The 22864-nt window shown below is 32.6% G+C and overlaps 1 protein-coding gene across 1 annotated transcript in view; it reads right to left on the reverse strand.

Annotated features, from left to right (window-relative positions):
- Positions 1-22864, reverse strand: part of STXBP5L (syntaxin binding protein 5L) — a 429230-nt gene that overhangs the window by 104913 nt on the left and 301453 nt on the right. Inside the window, exons 15-18 of the mRNA XM_087861601.1 lie at positions 13545-13585; positions 9964-10181; positions 7738-7910; positions 3557-3682 (exon numbers count right to left, since the gene is read on the reverse strand). Coding sequence (XP_087717727.1) covers positions 3557-3682; positions 7738-7910; positions 9964-10181; positions 13545-13585 — 558 coding nt within the window. The remainder of the gene's footprint in view (positions 1-3556; positions 3683-7737; positions 7911-9963; positions 10182-13544; positions 13586-22864) is intronic.

The following is a 22864-nucleotide window of genomic DNA, read 5'->3' on the forward strand; positions in this document are numbered from 1 at the left end:
ATGCCCTTTTTTCCCAAGAAGTTCTTAATGTTTTTCTTTATGGTTAATACTTTTTGAGTATTGTTGAAGAAATATTTTCTTAACACAAGTGTAATGAAGATATTCTCCTGTAATACCTTCTAGAATCTTTGTGTATAGTAGGAAAGAAGAGTAAGATTTCAGTTTTTCTATATAATTTTTCGATTGACTTTGTAGTATCTGTTGGGGAAAACATGTCATTTCCTCTATTGCTCTGAAGAACAAAATTTGGCTATAAATGCCTGGATCTCTTTCTGCACTCTTTTTTCTGTGTATTGGTCCTGTCTATCTCTCCTGTGCCAACAGAAGCCCTGTCATAACTAATCTACCTTTATTTAATAAGTCTTGTTTTCCAATAGAGCAAGTCTTCTAATTCTGTTTTTTCTTAGTTAACTGGGGTCCTTTGCATTTCTCTATAAATTTTAGAACCAGTTTTAAACTTCCAGGGGGAAAAAGCCTGCTAAAATTTATATCAGCATTGTAGTAAATCTATAGATCATTTTGTGAAAACGTGACATCTTTGTGCTGTTATCGAATTTTACAGTCCATGATTTAGGTTCTTTAATTTCTCTTAAGTTTTTATAGTTTTCTGTGTAGAGATCTTGATCATCTTTTATTAGGTATAGTCCTAGATTTTTTTATTTTTATTTTATTATAAGTGGAATCTTTATACAATTTTAGTTTCTATTTTTTCAGTATATGGAAATGTAATGTATTTTTACATTGACTTCGTATCCAGCAACCTTGTTAAAATATTTTAGTAAGTCTAATAATTTATCTGTAAAGTATTTAAATAATGTACATACATAATAATTTCTTTCCATTTCCTTTTTTTCTAGTCCATATAACTTTGATTTATTTTCCTTTCTGTATTGCTCTGGCTAGGATCTACTACTGTAGATGTGAATAGAGGTGGTGACAGCAGTCACCCTTGTCCTCTTTTTATCTCAGAGGTAAACTTTTCAACATTTTACTGTAAAGTATGAAAAATATTTGCTGCCATGTATCAGATTAATGAAATTTCCTTCTTGGTTTAGTTAATTTTTCTTTTTAGATCATGAATAGATGATAAATCTTATCAAATGTTTTTGCTCTTTGCATCTCATGGCTTACGTATATGGTTTTCTATTTTATCCTTTAAAAATGTGACAAATTACATGAATTCATTTCAAATGTTAAATAACCCTTTCATTCCTGGCATAAGCCAAACATGGTTATAATATGTAATTATTTTATTGCTAGATTTATTTATATTTTGGCTGGAATTTTTACACCTATATTCATGTTGCACTTTTAGTAATAATGATCTTTTCAAATTTTGGCATCAGATTATGCTGGCCCATAAAGAGATGAATATGACTTTTTCTTTCTCAATTCTCAGAAAGTTTTTGTGTAATACTGGTATTACTTATTTCTTAAAATTTTGCTGGGATTTATGTAAGTAGCCACTTAAGCTGGAGTTTTTCAGCAGTTCAAACTGTCTATGAGAAAGGTGTCCAAGTTGTCTTTCTCATACAAGTGTAGGTTCTTCAGAGGTTCTATAGTGACTGTCACCCCCACAGTTATTTTACATGGAAAATGTGCTGACTTATTCTAAACAACCTTCAGCTTCTGAACCTGGTGATATACCTTCCTAGCCTCTTAATTTTGTCATTCCTTGCCTTTATAGGTTAATCTTTTGAGTACAGAACCCTGAAAATGGCTTGAGGTCAGTCATCGGCCATAACTACTTGGGCTATATCTTTGCAAACATATATTCTTGCCATATCAAATAATGGGATTATTGACTGTCCCATACTTCCATCCTCTCCTCCATTCATTAAAGGCCTGTTTCTGCCAGTTTTCCTACTAAACAATTTTCAGTCAACAAGTTCCCCTTATGTATATTCACATAGAACCTCCATGCTGTAAAAACTCCAGAAGCACAAGATTTTTTTTTTAGGTAGTCTCCCTTTCAAATGGCTTCAAAGAGCTCTTGGAGCTCATCAGACTTAGCTTAGAGGACTAATGGGAAGTATAGAAGTAGAGCCAAATATATTTTTAAAAATGTATTATTTGATAAAAGATAATTCTAAATTTTGAGGGAAAAGATGAAATATTCAGGAAGTGGTGTTGGCTACAACTCTTAATCATCTGGAAAGAAAGTTTTTAATCCCTATTTCATATCTGATATGTAAATAAATGATAGATAGAAGAAATACTTAAATATGTTAAAAACAAATATATTAAAAGAGAACACAATAAGTGAGGAAAGCTTTTCTAAGTAGGACACAAAATCCAGAGCCATAAAAAATAGAATTACTTTAAATTTTTTTTTAATTTATGCATGGAAAAAGCCATCCTAAACAACCTCATAAATAAAAGGGAAAATACTGGCAAGTTCCATCACATAGAAAGCTAATTTCCTACTTTGTAAATAGTTTCTGCAAATCTATAAGAGAAATACTAACAACACTGCAGAAAAATGGACAAAGAATGTAAACAGAAATGTCATAGTACAGGAAAATATGTTGAATTTCACTTAAGATATGAGAAAAGTCTACTTATATACTTCTTAACAAAATGACAGGGATTAAAAGTTTGGTTATACACCATTGTTAAAAGTAATGGAAGATCAGGCATTCTTAAAACATTGTTGGTGGGAGTATAATTTGGCATAACTTCTATGGAGGGCTACAATCTAGAAATAAGGATTAATTAGAATTAGCTTTTAAAGGGAATACAATCCAACTTTCAAAGAATGTCTGATTGGAATACGTTGTTCTAAGCTTTCTATTTCCTCTTAGTTTAGCCTATTAGAGGAAATGTGAGTACCTTTTGGAAGATTATAACATCACTTAAAACCAAAATTATCTTTATAATATTTATTTATAGATAATATAAATAAATATATGATGTTATATAAATTCATATAATGTTCCATAAAAAATTAGCAACAAAACCAGAAAGCAAATCTGGGATACATGAAAATAATATGATCAAAATCCAAGACAAATAATAAATTAGATACCACACAGGAAGTTATCAAACACATATTTAAAGGAACTATATTCAACATGTTCAAAGAGATGAAGGAAAAGAGTGATAATTTAGGAAGATAACCAGAAACTTTAAAAAGAACCAAATGAAAGGCATAGAACTGAAAAATAAAATAACTGAAACTGAATTCCATGGGTAGATCTACCACAAGATTAGAAACAGTTGAAGAAAGAATTAGTGAACTCTAAAAGACAAGTCAGAAGAAAGTATCGAAGTTGAAACACAAAGAGGAAAAGGATAGAAAATAAACAAAAAAGTATGTGTACTAACATCGTAACAACCTCCTAACATTAAAAGTGAGAATATTATCTCAAGTTTGAATTCAAGCAAGAACAAATAATCATAGTTTTTATTTATGTTATTATTTTTCTTATACCATTTCAATCAAGTAAAAATCTAGGTTAAGGGCTTCCTTCCATTTTTAGGACTTACGTATTTTAAAATAAATATCTGAATATATCAAATATATTAATACAAATGAGAATGCTTAACTACTTACATTCCATATGCTGAGCTTACAGCAAGACTAGTAATCTGTTGGGGTGGCTCACCATCCACCCATACCAACTGAATAACAAGCTCTGCTTGATACCCTGGAGGCATCCGCACTGGTCGTGTCTTAACACTAAAAAAAGAGAAAAAGGTAGTTCTATCACATATAGTTTAAATAAGTATGCTCATGCTTATCTTCAGAATTTACATAGAATTTTCCTATAGAAATATACAATACCAGGCACTGAGGGCAGTACACAGGTGGACAGTGTCTTCTAGATTTCTTAAAATATACCAGACCACTCAAGATTGCTTAGTTTTTTCTTTAAGTAGCTTTTCAGTCAAGTCCACAACTTCAAATGGCTTTCATTACTTCCTTTTTTTTTTATTTTTGAGGATAGTATTTTAAGTTATTTTTATTACGTATTTTCTTACATAATATTTGTTACATATATGTAAGCTATAATGCATGACAATAAAAAGAATGACTATTAATCTACCACCCAACTTAAGAGCTCAACATGTCCAAGCAGGGGCACCTTGGTGGTTCAGTCGGTTAAGCATCCAATTCTTAATTTCAGCTCAGGTCAGGATCTCAGGGTCAAGGGATTGAGCCCCACATCAGGCTCCCTGCTCAGTAGGGAGCCTGCTCAAGATTCTGTCCCCCTGCCCCTCCCTCCTGCCAATTCTCTCTCTAAAATTAATAAATAAATCTTTTAAAAAAGGAGCTCAATGTGTCTAAAACCTGAATTCCTGCTCATCCCTCTAAATTTGATTGACCTGCAGCCTTATCTATTCCAGTGAATAACAACTTGTATCTTTCCAGTTGTTCAATTAAAAAATCTTAAAATCATATTACTGTCCATCTCTTGTACCTTACATCTACTCAATAATCAAATGCTGTTTGCGCCACCTTCAAAATATATCCAGAATCTGAGCACCATTTTAAAATTAATTTTTTATATAAATTCAATTCACATATACTGTATTATTAGATTCAGAGGTAGAATTTAGTGATTCATCAGTTGCATACAACACCCAGTGTTCATTACTTCAAGTACACTCCTTAATGCCCATCATCCAGTTACCCTATTCCCCCATCCACTTCCTCTCCAGCAACCTTCAGTTTGTTGTCTATAGTTGAGTCCAGTTTTCCTCCCTTTTTGTCTTATTTTATTTTTCCTTCCCTTCCCCTATGTTTATCTGTTTTATTTCTTAAATTCTACATATGAGTGAAATCATATGGTGTTTGTCTTTCTTGGACTTATTTTGCTTAGTATAATACCCTCTAGTTCTATCCATGTTGCAAATGGCAAGATTTCGTTCTTTTTGATGGCTGAGTAATATTCCATTGTATATACCACATCCTTATCTACTCATCAGTTGATGGATATCTGGGCTCTTTCCATATTTTAAATCTGAATTTCAAATAAACAATAAATAGGGTTTTGTTTTTGTTTTGTTTTTACTGTGTGTCCCATGTAGTATCTAGTATATAATGATACTAAAAAATATTTACTGTTTATCTGAAATTCAAATTTAAATGGGTATCCTGTATTTTTATTTGCTGAATCTGTCAGCCTATAACATCATCTCTAGTTGGGTGCAACAGCCTCTTTACTGGTCTCCTGGCTTCTACCCTTCTCTTCCATCTCAAAATCCATCTTCAACCAAGATGATCAATTTAAAATTTAAGTCTGATCATGTCTCCTTTCTATTCAAAACACTATAATGAGTCCCAATTTAATTCAGAGTAAAAGCCAAGGCCCTTACAATGGCCTATATTAGCTATTACTCATCTGACTTCATCTCCTACTATCCTCCCCATTACTCCCACCTTGCTACTGTTGTCCTAGCTACACTGACATCCTTATATGTGAGGCACTTTATTTTTTTAATTTAATTTATTTAAATCAAATTAATTAACATATAGTATATTTAGTTTCAGAGGTAGAATTCAGTGATTCATCAGTTGTTAATAACATCCAGGGCTCATTACATCATGTGCCCTCCTTAATGACCATTACCCAATTACCCCATACCTCCACCTCCCTCCCCTCCAGCAATCCTCAGTTTGTTTCCTATGGTTAAGAGTCTCTTACGGTTTGTCTCCTCTGATTTTGTCTTATTTTATTTTTCCTCCTTTCTTCTATGCTCTTCTGTTTTGTTTCTTAACTTCCACATATGAGTGAAATCATATAATTGTCTTTCTCTGATTGACTTATTTCACTTAGCATAAGACCCTCTAGGTCCATCCACATTGTTGCAAATGGCAAGATTTCATTTTTTTGATGGCTGAGTAATATTCCATTACACACACACACACACACACACACACACACACACACACACACCCCATATCTTCTTTATCCATTTGTCTGTCAGTGGATATCTGGGCTGTTTCCATAGTTTGGTTATTGTGGATATTGCTGCTATAAATGTTGGGGTGCAGGTGCCCCTTGGATCACTACATTTGTAGTGATACATTTGTATCTTTGGGGTAAAAACCTAGTAGTGCAATGCTGTGTTGTAGCATAGCTCTATTTTCAACTTTTTGAGGAACCTCCATACTGTTTTTTACAGTGGCTGTACCAGCTTGCATTCCCTCCAACAGAGTAGGAGGGTTCCCCTTTCTCTGAATCCTCACCAACATTTGTTGTTTCCTGACTTGTTAATTTTAGCCATTCTGACTGGTGTGAGGTGGTATCTCATTGTGGTTTTGATTTGTATTTCCCTGATGCTGAGTGATGTGGATTTTTTCATGTGTCTGTTGGTCTTTTGTATATCTTCTTTGAAGAAATGTCTGTTTATGTCTTCTGCCCATTTCTTGACTGGATTATTTGTTCTTTGGGTGTTGAGTTTGATAAGTTCTTTATAGATTTGGGGTACTAATGCTTTATCTGATAAAACATTTGCAAATATATTCTCCCATTCTGTTGGTTGTCTTTTGGTTTTGTCAACTGTTTCCTTTGCCATGCAAAAGCTTTTTATCTTGATGAAGTCCCAGTAGTTCATTTTTGCCTTTGTTTCCCTTGTCTTCGGAGACGTGTCTAGCAAGAAGTTGCTATGGCCGAGGTCGAAGAACTTGCTGCCTGTGTTCTCCTCTAAGATTTTGGTGGATTTCTGTCTCATATTTAGGTCTTTCATCCATTTTGAGTATATTTTTGAGTATGGTGTAAGAGCATGATCCAGTTTCATTCTTCTGCATGTGACTGTCCAATTTTCCATTTGTTGAAGAGACTGTCTTTTCCATTGGATATTCTTTCCTGCTTTGCCAAAGATTAGGTGACCATCAAGTTGACGGTCCATTTCCAGGTTCCCTATTCTGTTCCTTTGATCTATGTGTCTGTTTTTGTGCCCGTACCATACTGTCTTGATGATTATAGCTTTGTAATAGAGCTTGAAGTCTGGCATTGTGATGCCACCATGTTTGGCTTTCCTTTTCAACAATCCTTTGGCTATTCGGGGTCTTTTCTGGTTCCATACAAATTTTAGGATTATTTGTTCCAGCTCTGTGAAAAATGTTAATGGTATTTTGATAGGGATTTCATTGAATATGGATTGCTCTGGGAAGCACAGACACTTAACAATATTTGTTCTTTCAGTCCATGAGCATGGAATATTATATGTGAGGCACTTTAAAGCATTTGCTCTAGCTGTTACCTCTGCCTGGAATGCTCTTCTACCAGATACATTTCAGCTAACTCCCTCATCAACTTTTTGTTTAAATCTCACCTTCTTCATAGCATTAGTTAAAAAGAAGAAAGAAATATTACTTCTTCAATAATCATGAGAGAAATCCTTTTTTTTCTAACATATTCTTGTAGTAGATAGTAAAGGTGGTTTTCTTTTTGATTCCAAGAGAATTGAAGAAATTGCCTAAACATACTTTTACAATTGGGAGATACCAAGCAAGTGTCCAAGTTTCTGACCTGCCATACACGTTTCCATTCTATTAAAGCCATGTTTTTAGGATCCTTCTGGGAAGTAAATCCATGAATTTGTAATGAAGGATAAAAATACTGTGCTGTCTTCATGGATATTCAAAGAAAGACCACAGTACCCCTTGGTAGAGTGTAGGTCAATTGACAACAATTTAATAAAAAAGAATAATTTTATTTGGCACAGTTTCAAAGTATTATATGATTAATATGTAAAACTGTTTCAGAATTTGGTAGGAACTCTTACTTGAGGCATGGGATACTGTCCTTTGTTCCTCCTTCACTAGCCACAGTGTTAGTACTTCCGGAAAGACTCCTTGAAGAAGGAAGCTGGGACGAGAGATCTGGAAACGGAGGACTTGTTTCTGGTTCTGGGGTAATAACATCTTCAATATCATACTGAAGTCGTACCTCTAATGACTTTAAAAAAAATCAAGTTTTAATTTTATCTAAGTCATAATAATAAGTAATCACATTAAAGTTTCTGATAACTTTTTGGTAATTACTACTTTTTCATATTAACAAGTTCAGTTTTAATTTATAGTAAAGTTGAAGTATCCCAAATTGATTTAAATAGTGAAATACGTGGAACATTCACTGGCATTGACAAAAAATGTAAAATATTTCTTAATTCCTCAGATTTATAAGAAAAATACCTACTAGTTGAGATAAAGTTTTTATATACTAAGTACTCCTTTTAAGGTATAAATTACAACTCCATATATAATGAAATGAGAAATTGGTCATAGTTATTCCAGTGAAAGAAAATAAACTGGATGTGTTTACACACACATACATAACACACAAAGTATTATTTGTACAAGGCTTTTAGTTTGAAAAAAAATTCTATTTTGACTTTAAATTTAGTAAAGGTTTTCCAAAATAAATTCTAATTTTTGTTTCATTAGCTTAGTTCAATTTCATTAACTTGGTTAGAATTTCTTAATTGAAAAACATATGATAAACTGTATTGAAATAAAAAGATGATCCAAAATCTTTTTTAATCTAAAAATGTTTACAAATTAAGTACTTGATGACTGCATTCAATGCTTTAATTAAAATTGATTTTATAGCAAATATTTGCTTTACAATGTAAAAATCAGCATTTAAAAAAATTGATTAACATATAGTGTATTATTAGTTTCAGAGGTAAAGTTCAGTGATTCATCAGTCTTATATAACACCCAGAGTTCATTACATCATGTGCCCTCCTTAATGTCCATCACCTATTTTCCCTATCCCCTCACCCCATCCCCTCCTTGAGCAACCCTCTTTGTTTCCTATGATTAAGAGTCTCTTATGGTTTGTCTCCCTCTCTGATTTCATCTTGTTTTATTTTCCCCTCCCTTCCCCTATGCTCTTCTGTTTGGTTTCTTAAATTCCACATATGAGTGAAACCATATGACTAAAAAAAATCAGCATTTTTGAGGCTGAAAACAAACGTCATTATGGGTTGGTAATATAGCAATATTATCAAAATGACTGTCATGATTATCTTAAAAAACAAAAAAAACTCTGGTGACTGTAACAATCACCAGTTATTGAGTGCTAACTATACCTAGATACTATGTTAATGATTTGTTATAATCCTCATAAGAACCCTATGAAATTGGCATTATCATTTGTAATTTATTATTTCCATTTTTCCATTTTATTTACACAGAAAATTATATGAGTATATGAGATTTGATCTTACCCAGACTACACTACTGACTACTAGAGCCTTGTGACTTGCTCAGAGTCATGTAGCTATTCACTGGCAAAGCTGGAATTAAAATATAGGCTTATCCGACTCTAAAGGCTGGGTGGGATTTTAACTCATATACTTTAACAGGGCAGTACTTAAATTTATTGTTGAGGTCAAACAGTTATAGACAGGCCGTTAGGAGATAATCTTTATTTTCTGATAAAATGGTAAAATAGACTCAGTAGGGAAGGCCAAATATCTATAGATGCCTTAATTTAGGTTTAATTTATCCTATGAGAGCATAATTAAATAATTAAATTAGTTGATTAGTTTAAAATTTAGATAAGGTAGCCCATAATTATTTCCATCCTATAAAAATGTTGCTATCTAGAAAATTATTAAAAATAATCTTATTGTAGTTGAGAAAATGATCACTTGTGGCAATTGACAAGAAAAGACAAAAAATTTTAATAGATACAAGGACTTCATTAATTTAACATTTATACATAAAGGAATAAATGACTGTATAAATTCTATATACACATAATCCATTCTATTCAATAAATACAAATTTTTGGTAGAGAAATGTTTTTTTGTTTTAAGCCAAACTATTTTTAAATATGTCATATTAGGTAACAAGAACAATTCAAAATCCTATGAATTGGATTACTGGCCAAATACAGTAGTCTTAAAGGCTTAAAACCATACCAAACACTAGCCAAAATCTATGATCATTCCTTTCTTTTAATAAATCTAGCTGTAAACATTAATTTTTAAATAACTTACCACTATTTCTGTTGTTATTTCATGTCTGCTGAATTTATAAATTATGACATATGCAGAGACTCCTGATACACAGAATATTCTGCTCTCCGGACACCAATTAATCATCTGAATGGCATATGGATCTTCCTCTACAATTTCACATGTTGGTTTTCCTTCTCCTATCTTCTGTTTTTCAAACACTTTTGAAGTTTTTAGCTTATACAGCATCTGCAGAGTGACTATAAGATATTGAAGCACAGTTACCTTCTAATTTGAACTTAATTCTTAGATATTGTTGAAGCTTTTTCAATATATTTGTTAAAAGCATTAAAATAAAATCCAAGTAGACAAAATAAATTACATTTTAACTAGTAAGCATTCAGTGTCATGCACTCTTATCATTACAGTTTAGCTGGATGGAGATTCCAGAGAAAAATAAATATTTATTGCACATGTACTATATACCAAAGAATTTGTAGGTCCTTTGTATGCATTGTCTCATTTGATCCTTAGAAAAGTCCCATAAAGTCAGTATTTTTATCCTCATTTATAGATGAAAACGCTGCGGCTCAGAAAGGTTACGGTGGAAATACTGAACCTAATTCTCTCTATAATTTCCCGCTTTGATTTCTACATGAGAGACTGAAGCTATTCTTAGAGAGTTTACTCTTCTCAACAAATTTCTAGACAATCCTTAAGATGAGAAACATTTGTAATTTACTAGCTAGTAATATTGAGAGTCCAATAATCTGTAATTATTTTAGAAAGAATATTTTCCAAGTGGCTTTGTATTAGAATAGGATCAGTTATAATTTTTAAATTATAAAATTTAGTAGTGAACCGTTTTCAGGAATATTTATTTGGGGAGATATTTTTTCCATTGTAGACCCTGATGATAACTCTCCTATAAAAAAGTTCTGATTCTACAAAAGACCCTTAAGAAATCTTCTAAAAATCTGGGAATTGCTGTCAAAAATGCATAATCTGAAACTAATTATGAGAAACATCAGTCAAACCCAAATTGAAGATTCTACAAAAATAACTGGCGTAGGTCCTCAAAAATATCAATTTCATGAAATAAAGACTCATAAACAATTCCAAATTGAGGAAAACTCAAAAGATGATAAATGCAATAAATAATCCTCAATTTTCTTTTATTACAAAAGATATTATTGGGACAATTGGTGAAAACTGAGTAAGACCTGCAGTTTAGGTAATAGTATTGCATCCATATTAATCTCCTGATTTTGATAGCTATAATTTGACTATGTAAAAGAATGTCTTGTTTGTAGGAAATACATAGTGAAGTATTTTAGGGCCATGTAGTGTAAGAAGAGCATCACTGCAACTCACAAATGTTTACAAAAGCTACACATATATGTGAACATATGGAGAAGAGGGAGAGGGAGGAAGGTGGAAGAACAAATGTAGTATACACTGACATTTGGGGAACCTGGCTAAAAGCTATAGAATACTTCATGGTATTTTTTTGCAATTATTCTCTAAGTCTAAAATTATGTCAAACCGAAACATTTTGAAAATGGGTAAGGCATTAATAACTAGGTGCTATAACCTGCCTTCTAGGTCAGATGGGGTATCAATACCATGATTATTTTATGTGACAATAACAATGGTAGAAGGATATTGCAGACATAATTAAGGCCCCTAATTAGTTGACTTTGAGTTGATCAACAGAGGTTATCCTTAATTGGGCTGACATAATCATAATTAAAAGAAGGACTGGTGCCCTCCCTGAGGTTACAGTGACACTTCCTTGCCAGCCTTGAAGAAACAAGTTGCCATGAGTTATAAACCTCCAAGAAAATGAATTCTGCCAACTACCTGAGATTGAATGAGGACACTAAATCTCAGATGAAACTGAAGCCCTAGCCAACACCTTGAGACTGCAGTCTCAGGAAACCCTAACCAAAGAACCCAGCTAAACTGTACTCAGATTACTGACACACAGAAACTGTGAGATAATATGTAAGTACTGTTTTAAGCTGCTCAATCGTGGTAATTTATTACTCAGCAAAGAAAACAGATACAAATAATAACAAACTCAACTATTCAAATCCAGTATAACCTAACTTCTGTTCCTCAAAATTGGCAGACTAAGTGATATTTCTTCAAAGATATCCACTAAGTTGGAAATGCATCCTTATAATTGATTACAGTAAAAATATTAAATATGCTGCAAACCTTTGCAATGTATGTTCTAATGTGATAAAATATTTAAAAATCAACTTCTTAAAATATGCATGCTTAAGGGTGCCATGTACTCTAATCATTAGGATGTTTAGGTGTCCTCTCACATTTTAGAAGCTAAGGTGTAACTTTGAGGTGGTGGGAAAGGAACAAAAATGTCACTATAAAGTTGTGTTCTTGGAACAAAGTCTGATTTACGAAAAGTTCATCCAAAGAAAATCTTTTGTCCTTTGGAATTTCTCCCTGAGCCATTGCTCTCTATTGTGGGAGTTCAAAAAGGCGCCTCAAAATTCATGGTTTTACATACTTAATTATTTGCTCTTGCTGATGGTTTGGTCCACTGCTGAAAGAGTTTAGCTTGCAGGCTAAGAGTATCACCAATATTCAACCTTCTTCCCTTTGCTTTTGTGTTTATCATGGTCTTCCTCAGAAGCTGTTTACCTTTACTACTTCAACTATCACTTTTACACTGCTTCTATATTACTGTCCATTCTTGACTGTTTTTCCTACCTGCTAAACACTTGGATTTTGTGGTATGATTACAAAATTCAAACCTCCAGCACTCTCTTGTATTCCTCATTTCCAAAAGTGTTACCTTTATCTTGCTGGTTACCCATACTCAGAAACTGAATCATCGCTAACTTATTCTTCTCCTCCTATTCCTGACTACTAAATCTTAACTATCTTCCAAAACTCACATTAAATATTACCCCATCAAAATACCCTTTCTGGATCTACCTGGTTCAAACAAATCTCAAATTTCTGGTAACAAACAGAATTTGAGTTGTGTTACATTTATATTTCTTATCATACTGTTTGCCTTCTATTCATATATGTACATTTCTTTATCTGATTTAGTAAGTGTAAGTTTTATGAAGGGTATATATGGATATAATCAAGTCAAATATCTTTGCATGTCCTTCAACACTGAGAGCACTACCTTATTCCTTAAAATATAATTTTCAAACATCTTAAAAGACATTTTACATTTATCAAATCATTTCTTTTGATTCACACAAGACTTGGTAGACAAGTAGAAAAGTGGACTAGTGAAATAAAAGAACTTCTCCAGGACAAGAGCTGGAGGTAAAGGAAATTCCTTCAGCAGAGTTAATCTGACGAAGTTTTGTACTTTTTTCAACATACCTTATCTTTTGTAAATATAATGGATTACTGATAGTGAATTCAGTCCTGTTTATATTACAAAGGAAAAGTATGGTAGAGATAGTACTTTAAACTGATCTAACATAGGAAATGGATTTTTATAACATAGCCATTTATGCATGCTAAAATGTATCTGAAAAATTAATTGTCCAAACTAAAAAGTGGTGAATGGCTCTGAGTAAATATTAACCAAGTATTTTCTGTTATAGAACAAGAGACTTAAAACTTACTTGCAGAAGCATCCCAAAATTTTATTGATCCATCTGCATGACTAGATAAAAAATACATTAGCATTAATTACAGTAAATTAAAAAAAACCATAATCATCCTAAATGTATAAAAACTTGAGTTATTGCTAAAATTTGATTCAAAACCCCATTCCAATGAGAACTAATATACGCTAAACCATTTCCAACCTCATAGCAGTGGTTTACTTTTTAAACAATGCACTAAAATCTAGATTTTAAAAAAGAACAATAGATTTTACTGTAGGAAGATTTTATGTGTAATAGACAACAATGAAAACTGGCTTGAATGAGCAGTATATTTTTATATAAAATTATTTACTCTCAATAAAAAATACCTGACTTAATTTTGATTATATTAAAGTAACTTTGAAGTGAATATTACAGTGAAATTAAAGTTAAGCTTCAAAATATAAAAAGCAAATCCTTAAACCTATCTAGAGTTGTATCAGTATTTGTTCATTACATAATGGCAATTCTATAATAACTCATCTAGAAATAAAAAGGATAGAATAATTCCAACATTTTATGGGGTCAGCTTTATCCTGACACCCAAACCAAAAAGGAAATTACAAAACCTTATTCTTCAAGCACAGGTATAAAAATTATCAACAAAATATTAGCAAATCAAATCAAAAACATAGAATAATACATCATGACTAAGTTGCAGTTCATCCTGGGAAGGCAAGAGTAGTTAAACATTTAAAAAAAAAATCAGTCACCATATTGTTATTCATCATATTGACAGATTAAAGAAGAAAAGCCATATGATCATCTCAATAAAAACAAAAACATTTGTTTCTACCTTTTGGCTGTTGTGAATAATGCTTCTGTGAACATTCATGTACAAGTTTTGTATATACCTAAAAGTGGAAGTGCTTGGTTATATGATAATCATTTAGCTTTCTGAGAAACTGCCAAACCATTTTCTGTATCAGCTGAACCATTTTACATTCCCACTAGCAATGTATGTAGTTCTAATTAATCTATATCCTTGTCAACACTTATTTTCCTCTTTAAAAAAATTTTAGCCATTTATTCCCACTAGTAATGTATGTAGTTCTAATTAATCTACATCTTTGTCAACACTTGTTATTTTCCTCTTTAAAAAAAATTTAGCGGGTATGAAGTAGTACACATACTTGTGGCTTTGATTTTCACTTCCCCAATGACTAATGATGTTAAGCATATTTTCATGTGCTTGTTACCCATTTTGTAGACTTTTTTGAAAAAGTCTACACAAGTCCTTTGCTCACTTAAAAAAATGTTTGTCTTTTTATTGCTGAGCTCTAAGAATTATTTATATATTCTGAATACTAAACCCTATTGGGTATGATTTGAAAATTTTCTCCAACTCAGTGTCGTCTTTTCACCTGATGATGAAGACCATTTTATCTATTTTTTTCTTTTGTTATTTATGCTTTTGGTGTAATATCTAAGAAACCTTTGCCATAATCAAGGTCACGAAAGATTACTCCTTTGTTTTCTCTTTGAATTTTACAGCTTTAGCTGTTAATTCAAGTCTTTCATCATATTTCAGTTCATTTTTACATATGGTATGAAGTAGGAGTCTAACTTTTTTTGTTTCAAGTTTTTACTTAAATTCTAGTTAACATAGAGTGTAATTAGTTTTAGAAGTAGATTTTAGTGATTCATCACTTACATATAAAACCCAATGCCCTCCTTTATACCTGTCACCCATCAAGCCCATCCCCCCACCTTTCCTCCATCAACTCAGTTTGTTCGCTATAGTTAGGAGTCTCTGATGGTTTGCCTCCCTCTCATTTTCTCCCCTTCCCCTATGTTCATCTGTTTTGTTTCTTAAATTCCACATATGAGTGAAATCATATGGTATTTGTCTTTTTCTGATTTATTTCACTTAGCATAATACACTCTTGCTCTATCCACATCGATGCAAATGGCAAGATTTCATTCTTTTTATGGCTGAGTAATATTCCATTATATCCAGTCATCAGTCAATGGACATTTGGGCTCTTTGCATAATTTGGCTATTGTTGATAATGCTGGTATAAACATTGGGGTGCATGTATCCCTATGAATCAGTATTTTTGTATCCTTTGGGTAAATAGGGCAATTGCTGTATCTTAGGATAGTTCTATTTTTAACTTTTTGAGGAACCTCCATACTGTTTTCCACAGTGGCTGCACTGGTTTTCATTCCCACCAACAGTGTAAGAGCAATCCCCTATTGCTGCATCCTCACCAACATCTAATGTTTCCTGTGTTAATTTTAGCCGTCTGAATGGTGTGAGGTGATACCTCATTGTGGTTTTGATTTGTATTTCCCTGATGAGGAGTGGTGTTGAGCATATTTTCATTTGTCTGTTAGCCATCTGGATGTCTTCTTTGGAAAAATGTCTATTCATGTCTTCTGTCTCTTTCTTAACTGGATCATTTGGTTTTTTGGGTGTTGAGTGTGACAAGTTCTTTACAGATTTTGGAGAGGGTCTAGCTTTATTCTTTTGTATGTGGATATCCAGTTCTCCTAGCAACATTTGTTGATGAGATTAGCCTTTCTCCCATTAAATGATCTTGGCAGCCTTATAAAAAATCAGTCATAGATATATGATTTTATTTCTGGAATCCCAATTCTGTTTCATTAAATTATATCTCTAATCTTATGACATTACCACACAGTCTTGATCACTGTAGCTATGGAGGAAATTTTACAATTGGGAAGTGTGAGTCCTTCAACTTTGTTTTTTTTTTTTTCAAGATCATTTTGACTATTTCAGGTCACTTGCAATTTCATCAATTTTAAGATAACCTTTTTCATTTCTGCAAAAAAGCCATTGGGGTTTCAATAAGGATTGTAGTGAATCTCTACATCACTTGGGATATTGCCATCTTAACAATATTAAGTGTTACATTCATAAACATGGGATAGAATTCCATTTATTTTTGTGTTTTTAAATTTCTTTCAGCAATGTTTTATATTTTCTAGTGTATAAACTCTTTCATCGGCTTGGGTAAATTTTTTTCTAAGTATTTTATTTTACTTTTTGATGCTGTTACAAATGGAATTGTTTTCTTAATTTCCTTTGTGAATTGTTCATTGTTAGTATATAAAAACACACTAATACATATATAAGATTATGACATTTGCAAATAGAGCTAACATTCTTTCTTTTCACAGTAGATGCTTTTTATTGTTCTTGCCTCACTCTTCTGGATAGAATTTCCAGTACAATACGAAATAAAAGTAACAAAGCTGGGATTATTGTCTTGTTCCTCATCTCAGAGGAAAAGCTTTCAGTTTTTCACCATTAAATATGATACTATCTGTGGATTTTGCAAAAATGCCCTTTACCAGGTTAAGGAAGTTCCATTTCAGGTTAAGGAAGTTCCTCAGTTATCTGAATGTTGCTGTTGTTTTGGTTTTAAATCATGAAAGGGGCATCTGTCCAATGCTTTTTCTGCAAGAGATGACCATGTTTTTCCTCCTTTCATTCTATTGATGTGGGTATTATGTTGATTTATGTATGCTGAAACACTCTTGTGTTCCTAGGATAAATCTCACTTGATCATGTTTTGTAGTTCTCATAATAATACACTACTGGATTCCATTTGCTAGTATTTCATTGAGTACACTTGCATCTATATTCATAAGGAATAGTTTTGCATAGTTTTCTTGTGATGTCTTTGTTTGGCTTTGGTGTTGGGTAATGCTGGCCCCAGAGAATGAGTAAAAACGTGTTCCCCTCTATTGTTTGGAAATGTTTGAGAAGCATTTGGTGTTACCTCCTTAAATGATTGGTAAAATTCATCATAAAGCCATCTGACCCTGGGCTTTTCTTTGATGGGAGGTTTGATTACTGATTCAGTCTCTTATTATTAAGTTGTTCAGATTATCTATTTCCTCTTGAGTCAGTTTTGGTAATTTGTTTCTCAGAATTTATCCATTTTATCTAGGTTATTTACTTTGTTGGCATACAATTGGTTTAATATTCTTTTATAACCCTTTTTTACTTAAGTAAGGTTGATAGTATCATACTTTAAATTCTGATTTTAATAATTTGAGTGTTATTTTATTCTGAGTCACCATAGTCAATTCTGTCCATATTTTCAAAGAGCCAACTTTTGGTTTTGTTGAGTTCCTTTATTGCCTTTCTGACCTCTGTTTTGTTTATCTATGCTTGAATTTTTGTTATTCCTTACATCTGCTAGCTTTAGTTGTTTTTTTCCCCCCAGCTCTTTGGATGTAAAGATAGGTTATTGATTGGAGAACGTTTTCCTTCCTTTAATGCAAGCAGTATAGCTATAAATTTCCCCCTGGGTACTGGTTTTGCTAAATGGCACTACTTTTTCTTTTAATTCATCTCAAAATGTTTTCCAGAGGCCCTTGGGATCTCTACTTTGGTCTTTTGTTTAAGACCACGTTGCTTAATTTCCACATATTCGTGATTGTTCCCATTTTCTTTCAGTTGTTACCTATGAGTTTCATTATATTTTGGTTGGAGAAGAAACTATTGTTTCAGTCTTCCTACCTTTACTCAGACATGTTTTGTGGCCTAACAACTGCTCTGTCCTGGAGAATGTTATATGCACCTTTAAAAAATATGTGTGTTCTGTGTTTCTGTTATTGTTGTGTTGAGTGCTCTATATATTGTCTCTTAGGTTAATTTATAATGCTGTTCAAGTCCTCTGTTTCCTTAGTGATATTCTATCTAGTTTTTCCATCAATTACTGAGACTATTATTGTAAAACTATTTCCTACTTTAATTCTGTCCATTTTTGCTTCATATATCTTGGAGTTCTGTTATTGTATGTATATGTTTATAATATACCCATGTAATACACATTTGATCCTTTTATCAATATATAATCTCTTCCTCATCTCTTGTAATGATTTTAGACTTAAAATCTGTTTTGTCTAAAATTAGTATATCCACAAAAAAATAATTAAATTATTATAGACATTTTCTGCCTTTCTTTAATTTATTGTTTTCGTGGAACATCTTTTTTCCATCTTTTCATTTTCAACATATTTTTGTCTTTGTAATTAAAGTGTGTCTCCCGTAGAAAGCATACAGTTAGATCATGTATTTTTACCCATTCTGCCAATCTCTGCCTTATAATTGGAGAGTGTAATTCATTTAATTTAATGTAAGTATTGAAAAGGAAGGACTTCTGCCATCTTGCTATATATTTTCCATATGTCAAATCTTTTTTATTGTTCAGTGCCTCCAAGACTGCCTTCTTTTATGCTTAATTGATTAAAAAAGTACCATTTTGCTTCCTTTCTTGTTTCTTATTTAATTTTCTGTATATATTTTACTTATACATAACAATAGCAACAATAATAAACCATCTCCTTGTCTTAGCAAGTTGATTCTGTGTTAGGAAACTGCTGCAATGCAAACCAGGTTATTTTTCAAATCTGCATTAGCCTTCACTTCCTGTTCGGATGGTGCCTAAAGTTCCTTCTAGAGGAGAAATCTTAGAATCTTCTCAGGAATTCTCTTAGCATGTGTCCAGCTGTAGGCATGCATGTGGACATCTAGATTTTGCAGTATAAGTGGGAGCTTTACAAAACCTTTGTTCCCTCATGTATTTTCTTATACAGCCTATTCTTTACAAGAGTACAAACTTTCTATTGTTTGCCCCTGCCCTTATCGCCTGCCCCACTTGAGCTGCAACTTGTACATCTGCCTTTAATTACTCAGACAAATGCCTTCCAGGATGCCACTTTAGCCCTGGGAAAGCTCTGAGGCAGAGAAAACAAAGGTAAGTCCTTGAGCTAATCCTTCAGGGAGGCACCAAACAGGTAAAAATGAAGGGCAAGTACAACTACAATTCTTCGAGAATAAGGTCTGTATTTATTACTCTTTCTGGCACCAGGAAACTATGTAAGAGGAATACAGGCTGCTATCTTCATTGCCACCACTGAGGTGGGGAGTGGGTAAGGTAAAATACCATATGTTCTCTTACCAAAATTCAGCAGCATTTAAAAAAAATGAGATATAGTTGACATTTAACATTATATTAGTTTCAGGTGTACCACATAATTAGGTATTTGTACATTTTGTAAAATAATCACCAGAAGTCTAGTTGACATCCATCACCGTACATGGTTACAAATATTTTTTTCTTGTGATGAGAACTTTGAAGATCTACTCTTTTAGCAACTTTCAAATATACAATACAGTGTTATAAATTATTCTCACTATGCTATATATTACATCCCCATGACTTATTTATTTTATAGCAACTCCTTTTTTCATTAAGCATTCTCCTTGTTGTTATAAATTTTCTGTTAGATTCTAGACTTCTGAAAAAAAAATTGTTTTTGCCAGCTTAATAATCATTTAGTGGAGAAACCTGTCCTACTCTGACATTTTCAGTAATGTAACTTCCTGATATTTTGAAGTAATTTTTTTACTTAACAGCACAAATCATGAAATTATACTACAATGAAATATCAAAAAGAATACATCTGTATAATCACTCAGATTAAAAAATAGAAGAGCATCAACCAAAACACTTTCATTCTCTTTTCCAGTCACTATTCCTACATCTTCTCCAATAGTAGCCACTACTGTCTTTTAACACTCTATATCAGTTTTACTAGTTTTTGAAATGTCTGTAAGTGGAACCAATTATTTTGAGTCTAGTTTCTTTTGGTCAATAATATGTATTACTGTAATACATGTCATAATGTCAAATTGATTTGTGTATTGTGTGAAGAAATAGATTAAAAAATTACTGCTGTATAGAATTGCACTGTATGAATACACCACAGCATATTTACCCATTCTAGTGTTGTTAAACATTTAAGTTGTTTCTATTTTGGCACTATTACAAATTATGTGCCTCTGAAAATCCTTCATATCTCTATTTTGGAGCACTTACGTACTTTATTAGCTATATAGGAGTGGAATTAGTGGTTTAGAGTTAGTAGATGCTGCCAAATAATTTTCCAAAGAGGCTAACTATTCCACAAAAGAGTTCTAGCTGTTCACAACATCAGAAAAAGGTATGAGCAGTCTTTTAAAAATTTTATCCATTCCGATGGGTATGTAAAATGTTATCTCATTGTGGTTTGAATTTACATTATTCTGATGAGTGATGAACACCTTTTCACATGCTTATGACTATTTGGTTACTTCTTTTGTTAGGTCTGTTGGCCATTTTTTTGTCTATTGAGTTGACTGTCTCTTTTTCATATATTTGTCATAATTATTTATATATCTGATATAAGCACTTCACTGTTTATATATGATATAAAAATCTTTTCCTTGTGACTTGTATTTTCCGTGTCTTAATGGTGTCTTTTGAGGAAGAAAAGTTCTTAATTTTAATGTAATCTTTTTATAATTCTTTCCCCTTTCTGGTTAGTGCTAATTATATTTTATGAAATCTTCCCAAATATCAAGAAAATTTTTTTCCTCTATAATCCTCCTGAAGCTTTATTGTTTTCTTGTAGCATTTAAATCTATCGTATACCTGAAATAAAGTTTTAGTATGATGTGTTGTAAAAATAGATTCCATACGAATATCCTATTAACCAGAATAATTTATTTAAAAGATTCTTTCCTCACTGATTTGGAGAGTCATATTCATAAAGAATCAATTCTCTCTATATATGACAGATGTTTCTGTACTCTTTCTTTTATTCAGTTTTGTCTGGCAGTCTATATTTCTGCCATCAACACACAATCTTAGTCATTATAATTTTATAATAACTCTGAGTATCTAGTAATATAATTTTTTAAAATTCCAATTAGTTAACATACAGTGTAATATTAGTTTCAGGTGTACAATATAGTGATTCAACACTTCCATACATCACCAGGTGCTGATCACAAGTGCACTCCTTAATCTCCATCACCTATTTAAACCATCCCCCCCCCCCTTTCTGGTTACCATCAGTTTGTTCTCTATAGTTAAGAGTCTATTTCTTTATTTTTTTTTTTTAAGATTTTATTTATTTGACAGAGTGAGAGAGAGCATGAGGGGGGGAGGGTCAGAGGGAGAAGCAGACTCCCTGCTGAGTGGGGAGCCTGATGCGGGGCTTGATCCTGGGACTCTGGGATCATGACCTGAGCTGAAGGCAGATGCTTAACTGACTGAGCCACCCAGGTGCCCTTAAGAGTCTATTTGTTGGTTTGCCCCTCTCTGTCTTTTCCCTTTGCTTGTTTTGTTTCTTATATTGCACATATAAGCGAAATCATATGGTATTTGCTTTTCTCTGATTTATTTCACTTAGCATAATACTCTCTGGCTCTACCCATGTCATTGCACATGGCAAGATTTCATTCTTTTCTTATGGCTGACAAATATTCCATAGTGTGTGTGTGTGTGTGTGTGTGTGTGTGTGTGTGTGTATACATACATACATATATACCACATCTTTTTTATACATTCATCAGTTGATGGACACTTGGGCTGTTTCCATCATTTGGCTATTGTTGATAATAAACATCAATTAATTGCTGCTATAAACATCAATTAATTCACTTTGGATTAGTATTTTTCTATTTGGATAACTACCTCGAACTGTAATTGCTACACTGTGAGGTAGTTCTATTTTTAACTTTTTGAGAAACCTCCATACTGTTTTTCACAGTGGCTACACCAGTTTGCATTCCCATCAACAGTGCAACAGGGTTCCCCTTCCTCCACATCCTCACCAAGACCCGTTGTTTCTTGTGTTGTTGATTTTAGCCATTCTGACAGGTGTAAGGTAATATCTCATTGTAGTTCTGATTTGCATTTCCCTGATGATGAGTGATGTTGAACATGTTTTCATAAGTCTGTTGGCCATCTGTATGTCTTTTTTCAAAAAATGACTATTCATGTCTTCTGCCCAGTTTTCACTAGATTATTCGTTTTTTGGGTGTTGAGTTGTATAAGTTCTTTATATATTTGGATACTAGCCCTTTATCAGATACATCATTTGCAAATATCTTCTATTCCATAAGTTTCTTTTTAGTTTTGTTGATTGTTTCCTTCACTGTGCAGAATCTTTTTATTTTGATGTAGTCCTAGGAGTTTATATTTGCTTTAGTTTCCCTTGTCTCAGGACAAATATCTAGAAAGAAGTTGCTATGGTCAATGTCAAAGAAGTTATTGCTTGGGTTCTCTTCTAGGATTTTTATGGTTTTGGGTCTCACATTTAGGTCTTTAATCCATTTCGAATTTATTTTTCTGAATGGTATAAGAAAGTGGTCCAGTTTCATTCTTTTCCATGTAGCTATCCAGTTTTCCCAATGCCATTTGTTGAAGAGACTTTCTCCCATTTTATATTCTTCCCTCCTTTTTGAAAGATTACTTGACCATATA

The sequence above is a fragment of the Ursus americanus genome, chromosome 4, assembly GCF_024610735.1.
Source record: "Ursus americanus isolate L20-20 chromosome 4, mUrsAme1.1.p, whole genome shotgun sequence".
NCBI lineage: Eukaryota > Metazoa > Chordata > Mammalia > Carnivora > Ursidae > Ursus > Ursus americanus.